The 20896-nt window shown below is 34.9% G+C and overlaps 1 protein-coding gene across 2 annotated transcripts in view; it reads right to left on the bottom strand.

Annotated features, from left to right (window-relative positions):
• Positions 1-1618: 1618 nt before the first annotated feature.
• Positions 1619-20896, bottom strand: part of LOC123546565 (uncharacterized) — a 34878-nt gene continuing 15600 nt past the window's right edge. For both annotated transcript variants that reach the window (XM_053524532.1, XM_053524533.1), the window contains exons 5-11: positions 17867-18046; positions 16147-16307; positions 14974-15217; positions 11557-11662; positions 8944-9104; positions 7474-7552; positions 1619-4668 (exon numbers count right to left, since the gene is read on the bottom strand). In XM_053524532.1, the coding sequence (XP_053380507.1) occupies positions 4305-4668; positions 7474-7552; positions 8944-9104; positions 11557-11662; positions 14974-15217; positions 16147-16307; positions 17867-18046 (1295 nt within the window). In that variant the 3' untranslated portion in view covers positions 1619-4304. The remainder of the gene's footprint in view (positions 4669-7473; positions 7553-8943; positions 9105-11556; positions 11663-14973; positions 15218-16146; positions 16308-17866; positions 18047-20896) is intronic.

Here is a 20896-nt window from a genome sequence, read left to right as displayed (position 1 = left end):
GTGTCCATTACCTTAATGCTTCCAAAGAGAGGTGTAAAGTGAACACAGTTATAATGTGTCCACTAACTTAATGCTCATGAAGAGAGGCATAAAGTGAATACACTGTCCATTATGTGTTCGCTACTTAGTGCTCCTGAAGAGAGGCGTAAAGTGAACACATTGTCCATTATGTGTTCTCTACCTTAATGCTCCGGAAGAGAGGCGTAAAATGAACACACTGTCCATTATATGTTCACTACCTTAATGCTCCCAAAGAGAGGCGTAAAGTGAACACACTGTCCATTATGTGTTCACTACCTAAATGCACCTGTTCACTACCTAAATGCACCTGCAGAGAGGCGTAAAGTGAACACACTGTCCATTATTTGTTCACTACCTTAATGCTCCTGAAGAGAGGTGTAAAGTGAACACACTGTCCATTATTTGTTCACTACCTAAATGCACCTGCAGGGAGGCGTAAAGTGAACACACTGTCCATTATTTGTTCACTACCTTGATGCTCCTGAAGAAAGGTGTAAAGTGAACACACTCTCCAATGTATGTCCATTACCTTAATGCTCCCAAAGAGAGGCGTAAAATGAACACACTGTTATTATGGCCCTTGTGTGACCCTCTACCAAGATTGTGTTCAAATTATATTGATCCGTTAAAAACATGGCCGCCAGAGAGCGTGGTCACTTTCCCTATATGTTTAAAATGGAAACTTTAAAAATCTCTATTATGAAACTGCTTTCAGTTTTAGAATAATTTTAAACAAATTGTCCTTGTGTGATCTACCAAGATTGTTCATATTATTTTGATTCGTCAAAAAACATGGCCGCCAGAGGGCGTGGAAACTTTAAAAATCTTCTTGTGTGAAACTAATGGACCGATTTTAAAATAATTTTACACAAATGGTCCTTATGTGACCCTCTACCAAGATTGTTCAAATTATACCGATTCGTCAAAAAATATGGCCGTCAGAGGGCGTTGTCACTTTTCCCTGTATGTAATAGTGGAAACTTTTTTTTAAAAAAATGTGTGAAACTGCTGGCCCGGTTTTAAATAATTTTGCACAAATGGTTCTATTGTGAAACTCTACCAAGATTGTTCGAATTTTTCCGGTTCGTCAAAAAACATGGCTACAAGGGGGTCTGGTCACTTTTCTTCTCTGAATCAATAATAGCTAGAGTCTTGATAATTGGCGTATGATATCAGATTTGTAATTTGTCAGAAATAAATGTACCAGATATCTTTTTAATCCAGTGATCATATTGATGAGTACCAGTACTGAAAAATACAAATTGTCATGGGACAATGTTTACAAAGACGAGTACCAGTGCCGCAAAATACAACTTGTTATGCGACAAAATTTAAAAATATCAGTACCAGTACCGCAAAGAGAACTTTCAAAGGGACACATGTATGTTTATAAAGAGGACAATATTTACAAGGATGAGTACCGGTACCACAAAATACGACTGTTTATAATGAACATGGAGACAAAATAATTTAAGAAATACAGAAGACCTTAAAAGACAACTGAATGGTTGCCATTCAAATGAATATGAATTAAAAATGGCATTTGTTTGGCTTCAAGGGTCGTATTAATTTCACATACTGAAAGAAAACACCAAAGAAATGCAAAAGAAATTTATTACAATATCAATGAGAAACTAGAAGATGCTTTTGTAGAAAAGTACATGTCTCCCTCAAAGCATAGTAGTAATAGGCAATAAGTCAATATTGGGGACAGAAGCGAAAGTCAAAGAGACACTGATGGTTGCCTTAGTGACTGAAATAGCAATAGGGATCATTTACTCAGCAGGTCTAATCATCCAATTAATTTTTAACGTTCTTGGTCAAGTGCTTCCCAAGTTATGTAGCAGAAACGGTCTTTCATGTTATGGCGCCTATGACCTTGACTTATGAAATAATGGGCCAATATCAATTAGGTCATCTAATCTGCATGTACAATTCTATGAGGTTTCAACATTCTGGGTCAAATGTCTCTCAAGTAATTAACCAGAAACCGTTTTCCGTGTTCTAGCTCCTGTGACCTTGACCTTTGATAAAGTGACCCAAAAATCAATAGGGGTAATCTACTCTGCATGTCAAATCATCCTATGAATTTTCAACATTCTGGGTCAAATGTTTTTCAAGTTATGGATTAGAAATGCTTTTCCATGTTCTTGTCCCTGTGACCTTGACCTTTGATCAAGTGACCCCAACAACAGTGGGCATCATCTACTCTATTTTAATTTAAACTTTATAGGTCAAATTACTGGGACGGTCTGGGCAAAAACAGTATGTCTCCCCCAGTGGTTGGGGGAGACATAAATATAATAACATATACTTGTAAGTATCACTTTATGTGTATTTCTCCTGACAATGTGAATTTTTTTCATATTTCTGTCTTCTTTTATGATTACCGGTACATTGTAAACATTGCTATTTTTTACATTGATGCTGTATAATATTTCACCTTTTTGTAGCCTATGGTTCATTATTACAGTATTGTATATTTTTCTCAAATTGCAGTTGCCTCATGTTCTATATCAGTTGGTGAATGATTGTTCTCAAATGAGACAAAATGTTTAATTTTATTTTAATTCAATTGATAAACACTGAAAATAGAACAAAACGGAGAACAAAAGAAAAAAGAGGGTCATGGTAACCCTAAATCGCTCACCTGTTAAACTTGGCCTTGGAATCATCAAAATAAAATTCTGCCAGTTTTATGAAATAGGGTCATAAATGCGGTCTATACAGTATTAAAAAGCTTTCCCTTTGATTTGAGTTGTGACCTAGATTTTGACCCCACATGACCCAGTTCCAAACTAGGGTTAGGAAAATCAAGATAAACATTCTGTGGCCTCAAGAGTGTTAACAAGCTTTTCCTTCGATTTGACCGTGTGACCTAGTTTTTGACCCCATATGACGCAGTAGAAATCATCAAGTTAAACATTCTGACCAAGTTTCATGAAGATAGGATCATAAATGTGGCCGCTAGGGTGTTAACAAAATTTTCCTTTGGTCTGACCTGGTGACCTAGTTTTTTGTCCCCACATGACCCAGTTTCGAACTTAGCCTAGAAATCATCAAGATAAATAGTCTATGCTAGTTTGTGTCAAATCAAAGCCTAAATGAAACCTCTGTATGGTTGAAAGTGCCAAAATAGAAAAAAATTTACTCTTTCAGGGGCAGTAACTCTAGAACCCACGATGGAATCTAGCCGGTTTGCAAAAGGAATCGAGATCTTACTATGGCTTGTATGTTAGTGTGGTTAAAAACGAATGAAAATGTCACGTCTATTAGTTCACAAGGTAAATATTAATAAATTTTGGCTCTTTCGGGGGTCAATCAGGGGCAGTAACTCAGTAACCTATGATTGGATCAGACAGATTAATCACGGAATCCAAGATCTATTGTTGTAAAAATATTTTGTAAGTTTGTATCAAAGCCAAACCATAAAAGAAGTCTCTATATTGCTGCAAAAGCCAGATAGCAAATTTGGCCCTTTAAGGGGCTGTAACTCTTAAACCCATGATGAGATCTGGCCTGTTTTCAAGAGGAACCGAGATATAACACCAATACAAGTTAAGTGCAAGTTTGATAAAAACGAAATTGCAAAATGTGGTCTCCTTCATGTTCACAAGAAATTGTGAACGGACACGCGGCGGACGAGGGGCGATCACAAAAGCTCACCTTGTCACTACATGACGGGTGAGCTCAAATAATTGAACGGTATAAATTTGAATTCCATATCTTAAATAATTTTTATTGTAAACCAATTTTTTTCCAAATAGCATGAACTACTGTCAATGCACGAGTTGCCCGTGTTTGTTTTTCTTTGCTCTTAAATATGATAACAAATAAATATGCCCAAAATAAAGGGTACTGGAATGCAATTAAAACTGTCTACATCAATGTTGTTTTGATTTTTGTCAGTTGGTTTCATAAGATTATCAGTCTTAATTCCTATCAGTGGAAAGAAAAACAATGAAGACCCGGTATAGGTTCTGAGTTATAAACCTGCAATTCGAGAACGTTCTAATTGAAGACTCGAGAAACTGATTGGTTGTTTCTTGAAATTGACCAATGATAAGGTTACTTTATGAGACTGGTGTCCAATTTAGGTTTTATAACTTCGGCGATGCCCGGCACCGTGGTATTTCTTTGGGCAGTAGAATGGATACCATTTCTTTTAAGATAAATTGTAACAACATTTAAAAGAAAACAGAAAAACATCTTCATAGTCCACACTTCCTACTTAAATTTTCAATGACTCCCCTTCTAATGTCTTACTTGACATGTCAAAAGTATTAAAATCTTATTAAAAGAAAAATCAAGGACAGCCACAAGTACACACTGAGTCCTGTACTTTTCGAAGCATGGTTGAGGGTTTGCCATCCGTCACCAGCTAACTTGCAACCTTCTTCCCTTAGTTGTATGCTAAGTTCTTCCATAAGAAGCTGCATATTGCATGAATCAAAGGCAGCGAACAGGGTGTTAATGTAGTAATCGAAGTCCTTAACACGAACAAGTTGTTTCCGTAAGTTTCCATTCACTTCTTCATAGCATGGGTCTTTCCGCCATTCCCTGACGAACACGAGACATTCGTTCCTGCACAATCCCGGCGTACACAATCTCTGAATATCATTCAGCATAGTTAGCATCTCTGGGCCTCTGAAAATTGTATTAAAGTAGTGTAAAAATTTTACATTTGGAAATTAAAGGGGTTCAAAATATATTGAAGCCATTTTTAGCTCGACTATTCAAAGAATAGTAGAGCTATTGGACTCACCCATGCGTCGGCGTCGGCGTCTGCGTCGGCGTCCGCGTCGGCGTCCCGATTTGGTTAAGGTTTTGTATGTAAGCTGGTATCTCAGTAACCACCTGTGGGAATGGATTGAAACTCCACACACTTATTCACTATAATATACTGACCTACATTGCACAGGTTCCATAACTCTATTTTGCTTTTTTACAAAATTATGCCCCCTTTTCAACTTAGAAATTCTTGGTTAAGGTTTTGTATGTAAGCTGGTATCTCAGTAACCACTTGTGGGAATGGATTGAAACTTCACACACTTATTCACTGTGATAAACTGCCCTACACTGCACAGGTTCCATAACTCTATTTTGCATTTTTACAAAATTATGCCCCCTTTTCGACTTAGAAATTCTTGGTTAAGGTTTTGTATGTAAGCTGGTATCTCAGTAACCACTTGTGGGAATGGATTGAAACTTCACACACTTATTCACTGTGATAAACTGACCTACATTGGACAGGTTCCATAACTCTATTTTGCTTTTTTACAAAATTATGTCCCCTTTTCGACTTAGAAATTCTTGGTTAAGGTTTTGTATGTAAGCTAGTATCTCAGTACCCACTAATGGGAATGGTTTGAAACTTCACACACTTGTTCACTGTCATGATCTGACGTGTCCTGTGTAGGTCCCATAACTCTACTTTGCATTTTTGTCAAATTTATGCCCCTTTTTCGACTTAGAAATTCTTGGTTAAGGTTTTGTATGTAAGCTGGTATCTCAGTACCCACTAATGGGAATGGATTGAAACTTCACACACTTGTTCACTGTCATGATCTGACATGCACTGTGTAGGTCCCTTAACTCTACTTTGCATTTTTTTCAAAATTATGCCCCTTTTTCGACTTAGCAGTTTTGGTTAAGTTTTTGTATGTAAGCTGGTATTTCAGTATCCACTTATGGGAAAAGATTGAAACTTCACACACTTGTTCACTTTATGAGCTGATAAGCTCTGTGAAGGTTCCATAACCCTTTTTCCCATTTTTACAAAATTATGCCCCTTTTATCGACTTTTGTATTCATTCAATTGACAAGGCTGTTGAATAGTCGAGCGTTGCTGTCCTCCGACAGCTCTTGTTTTTTATTTCGGTTAATGCAATAAAGAGTTAAAAATTGTTTATTTTCTTAACAAAATGGTGGTGAAGATTAGATAGTGCAATAACCTGACATGAAAAACACACCGCAGATTTTTCAATATTCTTTCATTGATAAAAAATAACAGAGTACGTTTCCAGGTATAGAACTAGAAGTATAGAAAATATGGATATATGCTTATTGCTATGGTGAGGATTCGGAGGCATCCTTCAGTTGCGGATATATTTTGAATTTTTACTAGACAATTAAATTGCCACAATTTGAGCCATTTAGACAAATAAAAAAATCAGCAAAAGAGTTTGAACAGTACATAATACTAGCATAATACTAGCCTGGAAGGCTGGGGCACAAGTAAGGGTATGGGTTAAAGCAATCGCATAAAATTCATCTACTCAACAGGCAACTGCATATATTTGAAGAGTATTGAAACTTGAGTTGATATGATTGTATTGAGTTGATATGATTGTAATGACATTTGGGTTACTTTGAGGGCCCTACCCAAGAGGTTTTAGAATTCACAGCCTAATCATTGAAAATTACACATTACTCATGATTACTAGTATGCATAATTGGAGAACAGATGTTAGGGGTTCTGGGTCATTCCACGAGAATTTATGAAATTCCACAAGACAATTTTTTAGACAAAATAACTGCAAAAGCAAAACTGACTTTATAAGAAAATATGTGCAAAAAGTACATCCTACCAGTGAGGCTGTGAGTACAGATGTTTCGGATAAAAACTAGACAAATGAACGAGTATTTGCGGGAGTTACTGCCACAATACAACACAGACAGTCTTTTTGAATGATTTTGTAAGTCACTGAGAAATCTGGCCAGGTTTAATTTACATGGAAATATGTGCTTAAGTATTTCATATTTGACAATGAATTTACAAAACATATACATTAGAGCATATTTCTTTAAGAAAATGACATTTACTTATAACATTATTCCTCACAAAGTAGCTTTTAATGATAGAAACCAGCTACTTCCGTCATTTCAAGTCTGGCAACATACTACTTACATCATATAACTTCTAGCAGCATACTACTTATGTCACATCTACTTACCGGTATGTCACATCATGTCTGGCAACATACTTCTTATGTCATATTAAGTCTGGCAACATACTTCTGATGTCATATCAAGTCTGGCAACATACTAAGTTTAGCAACATACTACTTACAATATATCCAATCTAGCAACGTACTACTCGTGTCATATCAAGTCTGAAAACATACTACATGTACTTACTACAACTTACATCTTATCTTTTACAAATGTTTTACTATAAAATTATTGCCGCCATATCAAACCTGGTAATGTACTACTTATGTCATATCAATTCTGCAATATTCTGCTGACGTTATATCAAGGCTGGCAACATACTACTTACGTCATATCTTTTTCAAGAGAATTATTATAAAATTATAGACATCATATCAAACCTGGTGACATACTACCGACGTCATATCTATGATGAAAACATCATTCTACTTTCATCATATCTCGCCTAGCAACACGCTGTTTATGTCATATTGAAAATTTAAAAATCATTCTACTTACGACATATCAAACCTGGCAAGATCACATACTTCAGCGTCTGTTTGTCTGCACAGACTTCCTTTACCACGTGACAAACAGGCTGAAGTATAACAAATAGGGTTTATGAACAACTGGTTTGATGACCTATTCAAAACGCATCCTTTTAATTTTTCGAAAAGAAGGCTCCTTCATTTGGAAAATGTTTTCGAAATTCTGGAGCTTGAACGGACCTCTATAGAAAAGAACCATTTATCAGATGGATGTATTCCATATTTATGGAGACATATTGTTTTTGCCCCGTCTGCCTGTCCGTCTGTCACATTTTCTATCAACAACTGGAGAACCATTTGAATTAAAACCTACAAACTTCATAGGGTGATAGGGCTTATGGAGTTGATGACCTGTATTGTTTTGGAGGTCATTCCATTATGTCACATGGTCACGATAGATTCCCTTCAGCGGTTCTGATGTCATTCTCTTTAATCAAAGATCTGGGGAGACACTGGAGGTCAATGCCTTTAAAGGTTTGTGTGACATTTCTATCAAATGCATGAAAATGTTTTAGATGTATTAAATGTCAATTTTGGCCATCTTCAAAGTGAAAAAAGGGAAATAATTTCATCAACACAAAAGTCAGAGTTATGGGACGTGATATGTGAACTTGACTTGTGATCCCTTCAACTTGTTTTAACTTCCAATGCAATACTTTCTATTGTTTTAGAGATGTTCTAAGAAAACGTCAATTTAGTCAAAAAGGGGAATAATTTTATCAAAATAACAAGCAGAGTTTTGGAACTAACATGATTTTAAATGTTTCTGTGAAATGCACGAGTACATTTCAGAAATTTTGTCAATTTGGTAAAGGGCATAATTATAGTTTTCCAAAACTTAAGTCAGAGATATTGGATCTGGTATGTCAACTTTTTATGATCCTATATTGTAAGTTTCACCATGATACCTATACTAGTTCCCTGGATGGAACGAGACAGGGACAGATTGGATAGGACAAAGTGATTCCTATATAGCTCCCGCAAACCGTTTGGTGAGGGTGTAATAAGTACAGTATATAGATACTTTCAACACATAAAAATTGTGTTTCATCGCATTAAAATGTAGAAGAAAATCTAAAAATCTTTCAGAATTACTTAGCCTTATTCTTTTTTCCATTTAAGACTGGTATAATTTGGTGAAAGCCATCCATTAAAATGACATCTAGTAAAAAGAATATTTGTTTGATGGTAATACCATTTACTCGTGAACATCAGGTTTCAACTTTTCAATCGTGGCTACACCACTCGTAAAATGTTAATCTGGTGTTGACTGGCTGAAAGATATTTCAATCTTAGATCTTACATTAAAACATATATCCTCTATATAATACTGAAGGGTTTTTTTTAAACTAAAAGGAAATGGCCTTCTGAATTATTGAGCGGAGAAAGAAATCGGTAAATATCTAAATTTCAACAAATATACGGTTATAAATACGTTTACCTGTTTCTGAGTTTTCAGCTGGGAAGTATGTTAAGAAGGAGAAACACATTTCATCATCAGTGTCATCTCCGAAGTAAGTGACATTGTGTCTTGATGTGGATTTGTACACACATGTCGTCTTAAGTTCATCACCAGCTTTCACAATTATGCCGTCTTCGAACCTGCGTTACAATATAGGATTTAAGTTTTCATATTTATCAAAGTAAACAAAACAAGCATCACCAGCTTTCACAATTATGCCGTCTTCGAACCTGCGTTACAATATAGGATTTAAGTTTTCATATTTATCAAAGTAAACAAAACAAGCATCACCAGCTTTCACAATTATGCCGTCTTCGAACCTGCGTTACAAAATAGGATTTAAGTTTTCATATTTATCAAAGTAAACAAAACAAGCATCACCAGCTTTCACAATTATGCCGTCTTCGAACCTGCGTTACAATATAGGATTTAAGTTTTCATATTTATCAAAGTAAACAAAACAAGCATCACCAGCTTTCACAATTACGCCGTCTTCGAACCTGCGTTACAATATAGGATTTAAGTTTTCATATTTATCAAAGTAAACAAAACAAGCATCACCAGCTTTCACAATTACGCCGTCTTCGAACCTGCGTTACAATATAGGATTTAAGTTTTCATATTTATCAAAGTAAACAAAACAAGCATCACCAGCTTTCACAATTAAGCCGTCTTCGAACCTGCGTTACAATATAGGATTTAAGTTTTCATATTTATCAAAGTAAACAAAACAAGCATCACCAGCTTTCACAATTACGCCGTCTTCGAACCTGCGTTACAATTTAGGATTTAAGTTTTCATATTTATCAAAGTAAACAAAACAAGCATCACCAGCTTCACAAATTTCGCCGTCTTCGAACCTGCGTTACAATTTAGGATTTAAGTTTTCATATTTATCAAGTAAACAAAACAAGCATCACCAGCTTTCACAATTACGCCGTCTTCGAACCTGCGTTACAATTTAGGGTTTAAGTTTTCATATTTATCAAAGTAAACAAAACAAGCATCACCAGCTTTCACAATTACGCCGTCTTCGAACCTGCGTTACAATATAGGATTAAGTTTTCATATTTATCAAAGTAAACAAAACAAGCATCACCAGCTTTCACAATTACGCCGTCTTTGAACCTGCGTTACAATTTAGGATTTAAGTTTTCATATTTATCAAAGTAAACAAAACAAGCATCACCAGCTTTCACAATTACGCCGTCCTCGAACCCGCGTTACAATATAGGATTTAAGTTTTCATATTTATCAAAGTAAACAAAACAAGCATCACAGCTTTCACAATTACGCCGTCTTCGAACCTGCGTTACAATTTAGGATTTAAGTTTTCATATTTATCAAAGTAAACAAAACAAGCATCACCAGCTTTCACAATTACGCCGTCTTCGAACCTGCGTTACAATATAGGATTTAAGTTTTCATATTTATCAAAGTAAACAAAACAAGCATCACCAGCTTTCACAATTACGCCGTCTTCGAACCTGAGTTACAATATAGGATTTAAGTTTTCATATTTATCAAAGTAAACAAAACAAGCATCACCAGCTTTCACAATTATGCCGTCTTCGAACCTGCGTTACAATATAGGATTTAAGTTTTCATATTTATCAAAGTAAACAAAACAAGCATCACCAGCTTTCACAATTATGCCGTCTTCGAACCTGAGTTACAATATAGGATTTAAGTTTTCATATTTATCAAAGTAAACAAAACAAGCATCACCAGCTTTCACAATTATGCCGTCTTCGAACCTGCGTTACAATATAGGATTTAAGTTTTCATATTTATCAAAGTAAACAAAACAAGCATCACCAACTTTCACAATTACGCCGTCTTCGAACCTGCGTTACAAAATAGGTTAAGTTTAAGTTTTCATATTTATCAAAGAAAAAAAAACAAGCACAAGGAGCTTTACAGATTATTTTACAATATTATAAATAATATAGATCTATTTATTTACGATTATGCTAAGTTTCATTAAAATCTACATTAGAAATTTTGATTTTCCCATAGACACTATGAAAACTGGTGTGAGATCCAAATTTTTCATATCGGTGAAGCAAGAAATCGAGCACGCGACATATCTTTTTTACTTGCCAAATTTTTAACTCTTGAAATGTTTGGGGCATATTTGTCCATTAACAACTTTTGATAGCAATAATCAACATAATACAAATCTATAATTTAGTGTAGTTTTGATCAGATTGACCAGACTAATAAATTTATTCTAACTGTTCATGTGTTCTGACTAACAAAATGTGGCAACACAGACATCAATTTGATAAGGTGGTTATTCATTAAAATTTGATTAAATTTCATTAGTCTGCATATGATAATATTAGTACAAAGTATATCATATTGATCTTGAGTGACTTTTTTCAGAAATCATCCTCCAGCCATATTTGGTTATACTCAGGTTATGGAGTTATGCGAGGTGCCGATTATTCTCATTGTTGGTTCTTGTTCTTATTATTTTTCTTTTTTTTTTATTTTCATCAAATACTTTTCTTCAAACTAATCTCCCTTACTGTCTTACTGTATACAGGAGACAGAAAAGTGAAAATTGATTATGAATAAATGAATTACTCATGAAGCTTTGGGTCGTCATAGCTATAGAGTTTATCTTCGGCAAGATGTTGGATGCTTTCTGTCGTGCCAGTTCTTCTGATCAGATCGGTAGTCTGTGCCTTTCCTGAAATATAACAGTATTAAGTTATCTAACCTTTACCCTGCTAAATATTTAAAATGGATTGGTATGTCATTCTGTTTGGGAGGTACCACTTATTATACAATGGGATGTTCATAAACAGATGTGGGCAATGAATACTAGGAAAGCTACTGGGAATGATAAGACCTCTGTGTGAAAATGCTGAACTTGCATGTCCAGTGCTCTCTGAACCATTAGCCAATCTGGTAAATAGGTCTTTTAGTGAAGCAACCTTTCCTTAAAACATGAAAATTGCTCAAGTTTGTACCAATCTATAAAAAGAATGGTACCTTAGACAAAAGAAACTATAGACCAGTTAGTTTATTACTGGTTATGTCAAAATTCTATGAGAGGACTATCTATGAGCAGCTACCTAATTATTTTAATGATATGTTTAACTCATTTTTAAGTACTTTTAGGCCGGGTTATGGCTGTGACACAACTCTTCTTAAAATAACTGAAGACTGGAAATTACCATACTTATGGACCTCTCAAAGGTCTCCGACTCCGACATGACCTGCTTTGTTAAAACTAAAACACTATAATCTGTCAAAAGATACTTTGTCACTTGTTAAAAGTTATTTGTCAAACAGACAGCAGTGCGTTAAAATAGAAAATGTATTCAGTAGCTTTAGGGAATTAGTCAAGGGCGTACCCAAAGGCTCAATTTTGGACCCCGTTTTCTTTGATATATTTATAACGATAATTTTGCATTTATTGAAAAGGGAACCCTCTAGAATTACACTGACAATAACACACTATCTTATGCCAGCAGTTCTAAAGAAGATTTGGTAAAAACCCTTGAAGAAGAAAGTTTTAGTACTTATTGACTGGTTCTCTAAAAGCCGCATGGAGGTCAATCCCGATAAGTTCCAAGCAATTGCCTTAGGAAGCAAAACACGTAGTCTGAACCTGACGTTTAAGCTGCAGGATATTGAGGTTTAAAGTGTGAGGACGAAGTGAAACAACTCCTAGGGGTTACATTTTACTTCTTGCTCAGCTTCAATAGCAAATATCAAATATCTGCAGAAAGGCATCCAGGTAATTAAATGTTATGAAACGACTCAAAAAATATCTCAACAGATTAGGATGTTTAACTATGTATCACTCTTGTCAAGTCAAACTTAAATTACCGTCCGCTTACTTGGAAATTTACTAATGTAATAAATACAAAGAAGATTGAGAAAATCCAGGAACGTGCTCCGTGAGATTTATTTATGACGATTATACGAAATCTTATACAGATCTTTTGATACTGTCCGATTTACCAACATTAAAAATTATAATAAGAAATATAGCATTAGAAACTTATAAAACATTACATTGTGAAGGCACTAGCTACTTGCATGATCTTGTTTGATTGATGACTGTTTCTTACTTTTTCGTCTGACTTTCGGTTTTTGACCCGACTGTCTCAGCTGAGATGGCGTACCCTTGAAAATAGGAGATTTGATTCACGCCTCCTTATGTTCTACAAAATAGTGAATGGTTTGGTTGCTGTACCACTTCCTCCCTATGTCAGCCCCCCATCCCGTCGAACAAGACATATGCACCCCCACTCCTATACCCAGATCCTCACTCCCTGTAATTACTATAAGTACTCCTTTTTTCTAGCCACCATAGTGCTTTGGAATTCCCTTCCAGTACAACTTGTGCAAGCCCCCACCCTGAACCAGTTTAAGCAGGGTGTGACCAAACTTGCACACAATGCTTAACATGATAGACCTGTTTTTAAACTGCTTTTATCTGTAAATCTTTCTCGTTTTCAACACTAATTCTAACTGTATTCATGCTTGCAATACTTTTATTCTCCCGTCCATTTTTTAAATTTCTTATACAGGCGCGCAGCTGCACGTAATACTCGTAAAGAGGAGAGATGCAGTATAGATAGATAGATAGACAGACACAGACAGACAGACAGAAGACGTACCTGTTTAATTAAGAGAGTTCAGGCGAAATCAGTGACAAAATAGGATCAGTGAGTCCATAAATCGTTCTAGCGATGCCGATCTTATTCTGTCGTTGATTTCGCATGTGTATGAAAACTGCTTGTTTTCCGGTTTTTATTGAGATAAGAAACACACATACCTTTCAATGACTTTCGATAAATTCCAAATATTCCAACTTCTAAATGAACAACAATTTTAGTAACCAAGCGAAAACTTTTATTGCTACTTTATAAACTCGCAATTCGGCTATTTATATAAAAAAAAATCCCGCTTAAAAATCACATGGCATTCAATGAACAATAAAATAAAGAACATCGTGAAAAACAATTTCTGCATTAAAACTGCTCTACTTAAAAATAACGCGGACTTACACAACGAATTCAGACAAAAGATATGTAACGGAGATAACAACGGAGTAGCCTATACTTAAACATAACACATAGAGTCTATAAACACACCAACAAAAATAACTCGCAAATCTGCAACAGCATGAACTAATAATTAAGTTGTTCCATTTACATTATATTTCTTTTCCACTTGCTATATTATTAATTACACACATTATGTTGCATTTAACATCGGCCATTCTGTTCACCAGACGGAACAACTGCGTGGACATCTAAAGTAAGTTCTCCCTGACTATATCACTAAGCAGCGTTGTAGTAACTTTGGCGCCTTCATACAAGCCTAATGTCCTTATTTTCAATCGAAAAGAATAGGGGAAATGTAAATGTTCAGAAAAAACACCCCTGTCACGTTGGTGTATAAAATCTGAAAAGTAGATCTCTCGGAAGCACCGAGAACAAGGCAAACGTTGAAAATTGCAGACTCGGTTTGACTGAGACTGTTCATGACCAGTAATGGAAAATGCAACATTGCCCACGCCTCCTAGAACCGGCTTAAGCAGTATTCTATCTTCTAATCTAAATGCGTTGAAATCAATGATCCCGAAGGACCAGAAAATATAACTACACTGAGATGAAGTCGGGGCGACTTTTTACGGCCGCCACACAGCACTTTACCACCGCAGTTGTAAAGTAAATAAAATCTGAAAAGTAGATACCTCGAAAGCACCGAGAACAAGGCAAACAATGAAAATTAAACCTGAATATAAACCTGAAAATTAAACCTTATTAAATATAAACCTGAAAACAGTCTCTCAATGCATTTTATCAGTGAAAGAGTGTAATGAAGCATCCGTTCTAATTGTATGTTTTGTTTTTGTATCTGTTGTTCATAAACAAAAATAAATATATACACTGTGTTCAGCTATTTACAATAAATATTTTACTGAAAGATCATATACTGCAATTAGTTATTTAATTTACAGCCAAACAAATCATTTACCTAGGTAATGCATGTGATTGTATACTGAGACGACAGTGATATCGTCATGTATGATCAGTTTCGTGCACTGTGCATCACATGTTCCCCATTCTGTGTATTCCTCTCTCCCCGCAGGAATGGCAAGCTCGGTCTGCCCGATGCTTAGGATTCCAGCGTTGAAGGAGCGTAGTTTTGACGAGAGATAAAACACAATGCCAGATGAATCGAATTGTTTGTGCAAATGCTGTGGGTTATTCCAGTGAATCTGAATTAGGGATGAAAAAAAGAAGAATTATCCTATGTTTGGATGAGGCACGAAAGTTATTTTGTCGATAAGATATCGAATGTAATATATAAATCGAAGTTTTAAATAAAACCATTTTTACATTTATGCCAAAGTTCTTTTAAAAGATATGTACTGAATACCAATCAATAAGGAGTGTTTACGGTGGGTTAGTAAAGTTCATTCCAGTCTAGCAAACTTCACTGGGTAAGCATGTATTGTGATAGATAATAAATTAATTGTTTTATTTGCTGCATGTATAGTATTTAATTTTTTATTCAATATTGCACAGAAATAATTTTTGGATCTGACACAAAATGTTAGTGTTATGTTCAATGCATGAAATCGTACTTCTATATTTTCCAAAAGTGCCCTCTTCTGAATGTAAGGTATGAATAAAAATTGTATTTTCTCCATTACGAAGATGCGAAATTAACGATTTGCTCCATAGGCAACATGTCAGACAACGTGCTGCGTAGGAATTTTTAAATATATATGAAACCGTACATACAACGACGCCAACCACAGAAGACAGACAGAAAAAAGTACTGTCAAGGAAATATTGAACATTACATTGGAATACTACTATGAAATATTATTAAAGATAAGCATATACTCGTACAAAACAATAATTATCACATTGATTTTCTTACATTACTAGTTTTCGAAGAAAATAATTATAACAGTATATGCTTATTTCAGGTACATACTAATTACTTACACCTGGTTTATTCTTACTTGACAAAATGAAAGCATGTGAAATAAAAAAAAAATGAATACTAGTGATCGGTGTATGCGATTTCAGTAGAAAGGAAACACCATGTGCGCAAATGGTCGAAAAACGTAAAGAAAATACGTAATCGCACTATCTTACGGATACTAAAACCAAGTTAAATCTAGTTAAACAGCACCTGTAACGCTGCCCATTTATAACCTTTGGTGCCGCCAACCGGGATGCCGCAGTCTTTGTGCATGCAGTGTCCTGACATTCCTAAAGACCAAACAGCAATCATATCAAGACACAGAGGACTGGGTACCATCCCACACAGTCTCCAGCGTGTATCCCCTGAAACTTAGACAAGAAGAGAAGAATGAACTCTTTAATGAATGGCTTATTGAAACCGACACAAGAGCGAGTCTCTCTCTCTCTCTCTCTCTCTCTCTCTCTCTCGCTCTCTCTCTCTCTCTCTCTCTCTCTCGCTCTCTCTCTCTCTCTCTCTAATGCTGATCAGCTTAGTCATAATCTTGCATTGGGTTTCAGCGGTTCTCCACTCGGGTGTACGCCCGTTTGTATTATAATGTTATTAGGCATCGGAGCTGGAATGGAGATTCTGCTTTAAAATAAATTTTTAATATTAAAAACAGTGTATAATTTAGCATTGGATGATAGCAATAATGGTCTTAAAAACTGGGTTTCAAACGTCAAAAAGCTTTTGAACGATTATGGATTTTCATATATGTTTGGTAATTCTAGCGGTATAAATAAGAATATGTTTTTGCGCGAATTTAAATGTCGCATTATTGACTCTGTTAAACAAGAATGGTATGCTAATTTGGAAAACAGCTCTGTTTTGTATATGTATAAAAATGTTAAATGTTCTTTTGAATATGAACGTTATTTAGATATTCTGCCAAGATGTTTTAGATTTTATTTCTGTAGACTTAGGATGAGTGGTTTGCCCCTCAGAATACAGACAGGCAGATATAATAGAAATCGAATTCCTCGTGAGGAAAGACACTGCTTATGTTGTAATACTTTGGATATTGAGGATGAATACCACTTTGTTTGTATATGTAGATGTTACGCTGATATTAGAAAGAAATATTTAAAAGCTTTTTATTATAGACATCCATCAGTTATATAAATTTATACAACTTTTAAATACAACTAATAAAGCAGAACTTATTCACCTATCCAGATATGTTAAAGAAGCTCTTACTATTAGAAATGCACTTTTAAATGTTGAAGCCTAAATTTTCATGTTCATTCTCCATCAGATTATCATTATATTTGTTTAATTATATTTATTTTGTATCTATTGTTTGTAACTTGTCCTTTATTTCATGTTTATTTTCACGTTGACAGTATATATGTGAACTATGTGAATTAGACGATGTACTACGTACAAGTCTGAATAAAATATCTGTTCTGTTCTGTTCTGTTCTGTTTAAAAGTTAGAAGTCACAATATGTTTAAGCAAAACCTTAAAGTAAACCAAAACTGAATTCAAACAATACTTCTATTGACCATTTGGCAGTGGTGAAACAGCAAAACCTGATGATGCATGGCTTTTTAACATTCTTTTATATTTTCCACGACAACTTTGAGGAAAGAAAAAAATATTACCTTTTGTTTAAAACTTGAAAATCTGCTTTATTCAAGCTAGCATAAAACTGCACTATAGTGTTACATCGATATTCGATTGGTCGCGCGAGTTTGGCAGATGAGAAATTCTATTCTTTTGGTTCAAAAATGTTTCAATCCCAGTAGATTTAGTCTAGGTACTAATAGTTAGAACAAAAGAACCACTATACATCTTGCCATCTCAGAACATGGTACCGCTCTTGTGCAGTCCCATTTACATGATCAAAGGAAAGAAAACATAACAAAACAATATGTATGAAACTTACATGTACCGCGGCACCCAAATACCGTTATGTGGTGGACCATTTGTTGGTTAATTACAATAGGTTTGAAAGCAATTATATGCTGCTCTTTGTGTGGAAACTCAAATGCCTGACATACATAAGTGGTTTCTCTATTCCGAGGTACTCCACTGTTCGTAAGTCTTGCGTTGAATATGGATACTTCTGGAAAAAAATATATTCAGTTATCATGTCTTTCAAATTACGGGGTTCTACAACAGTTCGAAATTGACGTTTAACTCGTTTTTTTTTTGTGCTTGTATTTACTTTCAACTTTTCCTGAGTATCCTTATCGTAATCCAGTTAGTAAGTAATTGTAAATAAATCTAAAATGATAAAGTGAGATCTAGGTAGATTATGTTTTTAAAAATAGTCGTGTAGTCTGAAAGATGTGTGAAAAAGAGGCTCTCTGATTCTGAATATCACTGATTTCCAGCTGGATACGTTTATTGTAAACTTCATCACAAATATCGCAATGACCGGCAGTTTTGACGCTGTCAGACAAATTTTTGATATCTAATAGATTTTGTTGTATGTATTTAACGTTTTGCCCTCCGAAGCATGTAAAGGTTTATCCAGATGAGTGTTTATTTTTAAAAGAAATGTTCGGCATTGGCATATATCATTTATTGCGAGTCACAATGTGACTGTCTAAAATATAAGGAAATGAAACTAGATTACTGTATTTGGCAGTTTGGGTATCAGACAAAACTATTCGATAATGTTGGGATTTCGCATGTTTGTTTTTGTTTTTTGGGGTTTTTTTTTCGTGATATAACATCTGCAAAATCCCGAGGGATTGGTTGTTATCCGATAACATTTTCTGCATCAGCGTATATCTTTTAAATGCTGCATCAGCGTATATTTTTAAAACTTAACATTTCTTTTAAAAAATCAAAAATCAGGGCCAGATAACTTATAGTTTGTATATCAGTAAATGGTCTTATTAATTGACTGAACAACTCTTCTTGTATTCAATTATTGACACAAGCAAACGCATGAAAAAAAAATATCCTAAAGAAATCGGATAAAAGCAATAGACACAATTGCTCGACACTTGACAGTGTCCAAATTGATCTCTGCGCTCTATCTGCTAAATTTTATGTGTATAAGAACACGTCTCCTCAGATGAAAAACTAAACCGTTAAATACATACGAGCAAAATCTATTAGATAATTAAAATTGCTTGACAGCTTGACATTGCGTTATTTGTGATGAAGTTTACAATAACCTGCTTCTGAACATCGCCGCAATTTTTTTATCCTTCGTCAAACATATCCTTTAAATTCTTCACTAAAACACCGATTTAGACAATATGATTTAGAAGGATGACAGGGAAAAGGTTGATAAATACAGTCCATAAAGATATTGAAAAATATAACTCGGCTGAAATTCAGCCTTTATTCTTGATTGCAGTGTCTACTGTATCGATAAGGGGAAGTAACTCTGGGTGGAGTTTTAATTCTGCCTGGAACCATTTTATTCCAGTTATCTTGCGCGAGGGATGAAAAGTTCATATTTTACCCACTACCTTCAAGTCCACTTGCTTAGTATTAGAGCAGTAAATGGTTTTGATAATATTTTCTATAATGTTAATCAGTATTCAAACTTTGGCAAATATGTAAGGAAACAATTACCGAAAAGTAGACTTTAACAAAAAATAGAAATATGTTATGCTCAGAACAAAAGATGTGGCGGCCAAACTATAAACAAATGTATTAATTATGGGCCTTAAAGTTTTGTACAAAATTTCAGAAACTTCTTTCATACAAATACATAATGCTATGTTCTTTTCCCCATTATATCATTTTAAAATTAACACAGTCATTTCATATAACCAATTAAATCATAGAGCTGTTCAGCTACCAACAAAGTATAACCCCAACAAATACCACATGCTCTATTTTACTAACCACTTAACTTTCCTTTACAGTGGAATCGCCGAGCGAGGCATCAGCTATTCAGCTTTCAACACAATATACCCCTGCAAACCGCATGCTCAACACAACCTGGTCACTGTACATAGCAATGTTTTATTTTAAGGAGCAAAACATCTAAACAGTGTATGGCTCGATCCTACGACCTTCTGCTTGCAATTCAGTTTCTGCGAATCACTGGAGATTCCTCCCAGAATCGATCATACTGAACTATAGTCTAAGATAAGATGGTAAATTTTGTCCGCTAGCTTCACAAAATTCTTGTCTTTAGGAATATTTATCTACCTTAATTACGCTTAACAGAAAAGCTTCTGTCCTACGATCGTCAAGTAATACATGGTTTTGACTTTCAACAACATTTATTTCTACACGGTTACAACAGTTACATTTTCCTAAATCATGCGGCCAGGGGCGGGTACAGGAGCAAATCACTCTTACAGTGTCCTGACTTTATTTCAGAAGACAACCCTTTAAAGTTTACAAAAATGTTCTTGAACGCGAATGGAATATAGGTAAGTCATGGCGTGAATTAATTATTTATAGCAAAACTAGAAAGATACTGCAAATTATTCTTATGTAAACATTCTACAAACATAGATAAATAAAACGTAATTTTATATATTTTAAAATAGAAAAAGTGGACACTACAATAAGATACAAAACTTAAAGACTGTGGCAACAATGTTAGTTGTCTGAACAGAGAATGTATACCAATGACTATTCTTGCATAAAAACTACTTTTTTCACTGGATCCGCCCATGTATAAACGGGAGAAAAATCGTGTGCAAACAAGGCAATTCACGTGCTGTTAATACATGATTTTTATTTTTGAAATGCTTTGCCAGGGACGTATGTATGTATTTCTGCACAGACATATTTGGCATCTGCATCTTGTTTCTTCCATAATAACCTCTTCTTGTAGCATTATAGATACAATGTAATCCATAGTATGTTTAGCTGTATCAGTTTCCGACCCCAAACGTACTGCCCCCATCAATGTACGCACTAGCTTCTCTTAGAGTTTACTCCCTTTACAAAGCGTCTGTTCAGTTATTGTTAATAACTGTGAATAAATAAG

This window comes from Mercenaria mercenaria, chromosome 15 (genome assembly GCF_021730395.1).
Source record: "Mercenaria mercenaria strain notata chromosome 15, MADL_Memer_1, whole genome shotgun sequence".
NCBI classification, from domain to species: domain Eukaryota; kingdom Metazoa; phylum Mollusca; class Bivalvia; order Venerida; family Veneridae; genus Mercenaria; species Mercenaria mercenaria.
Note: the sequence above shows the minus strand (reverse complement) of the source record. Positions and strands in the feature narration are given on the sequence as shown.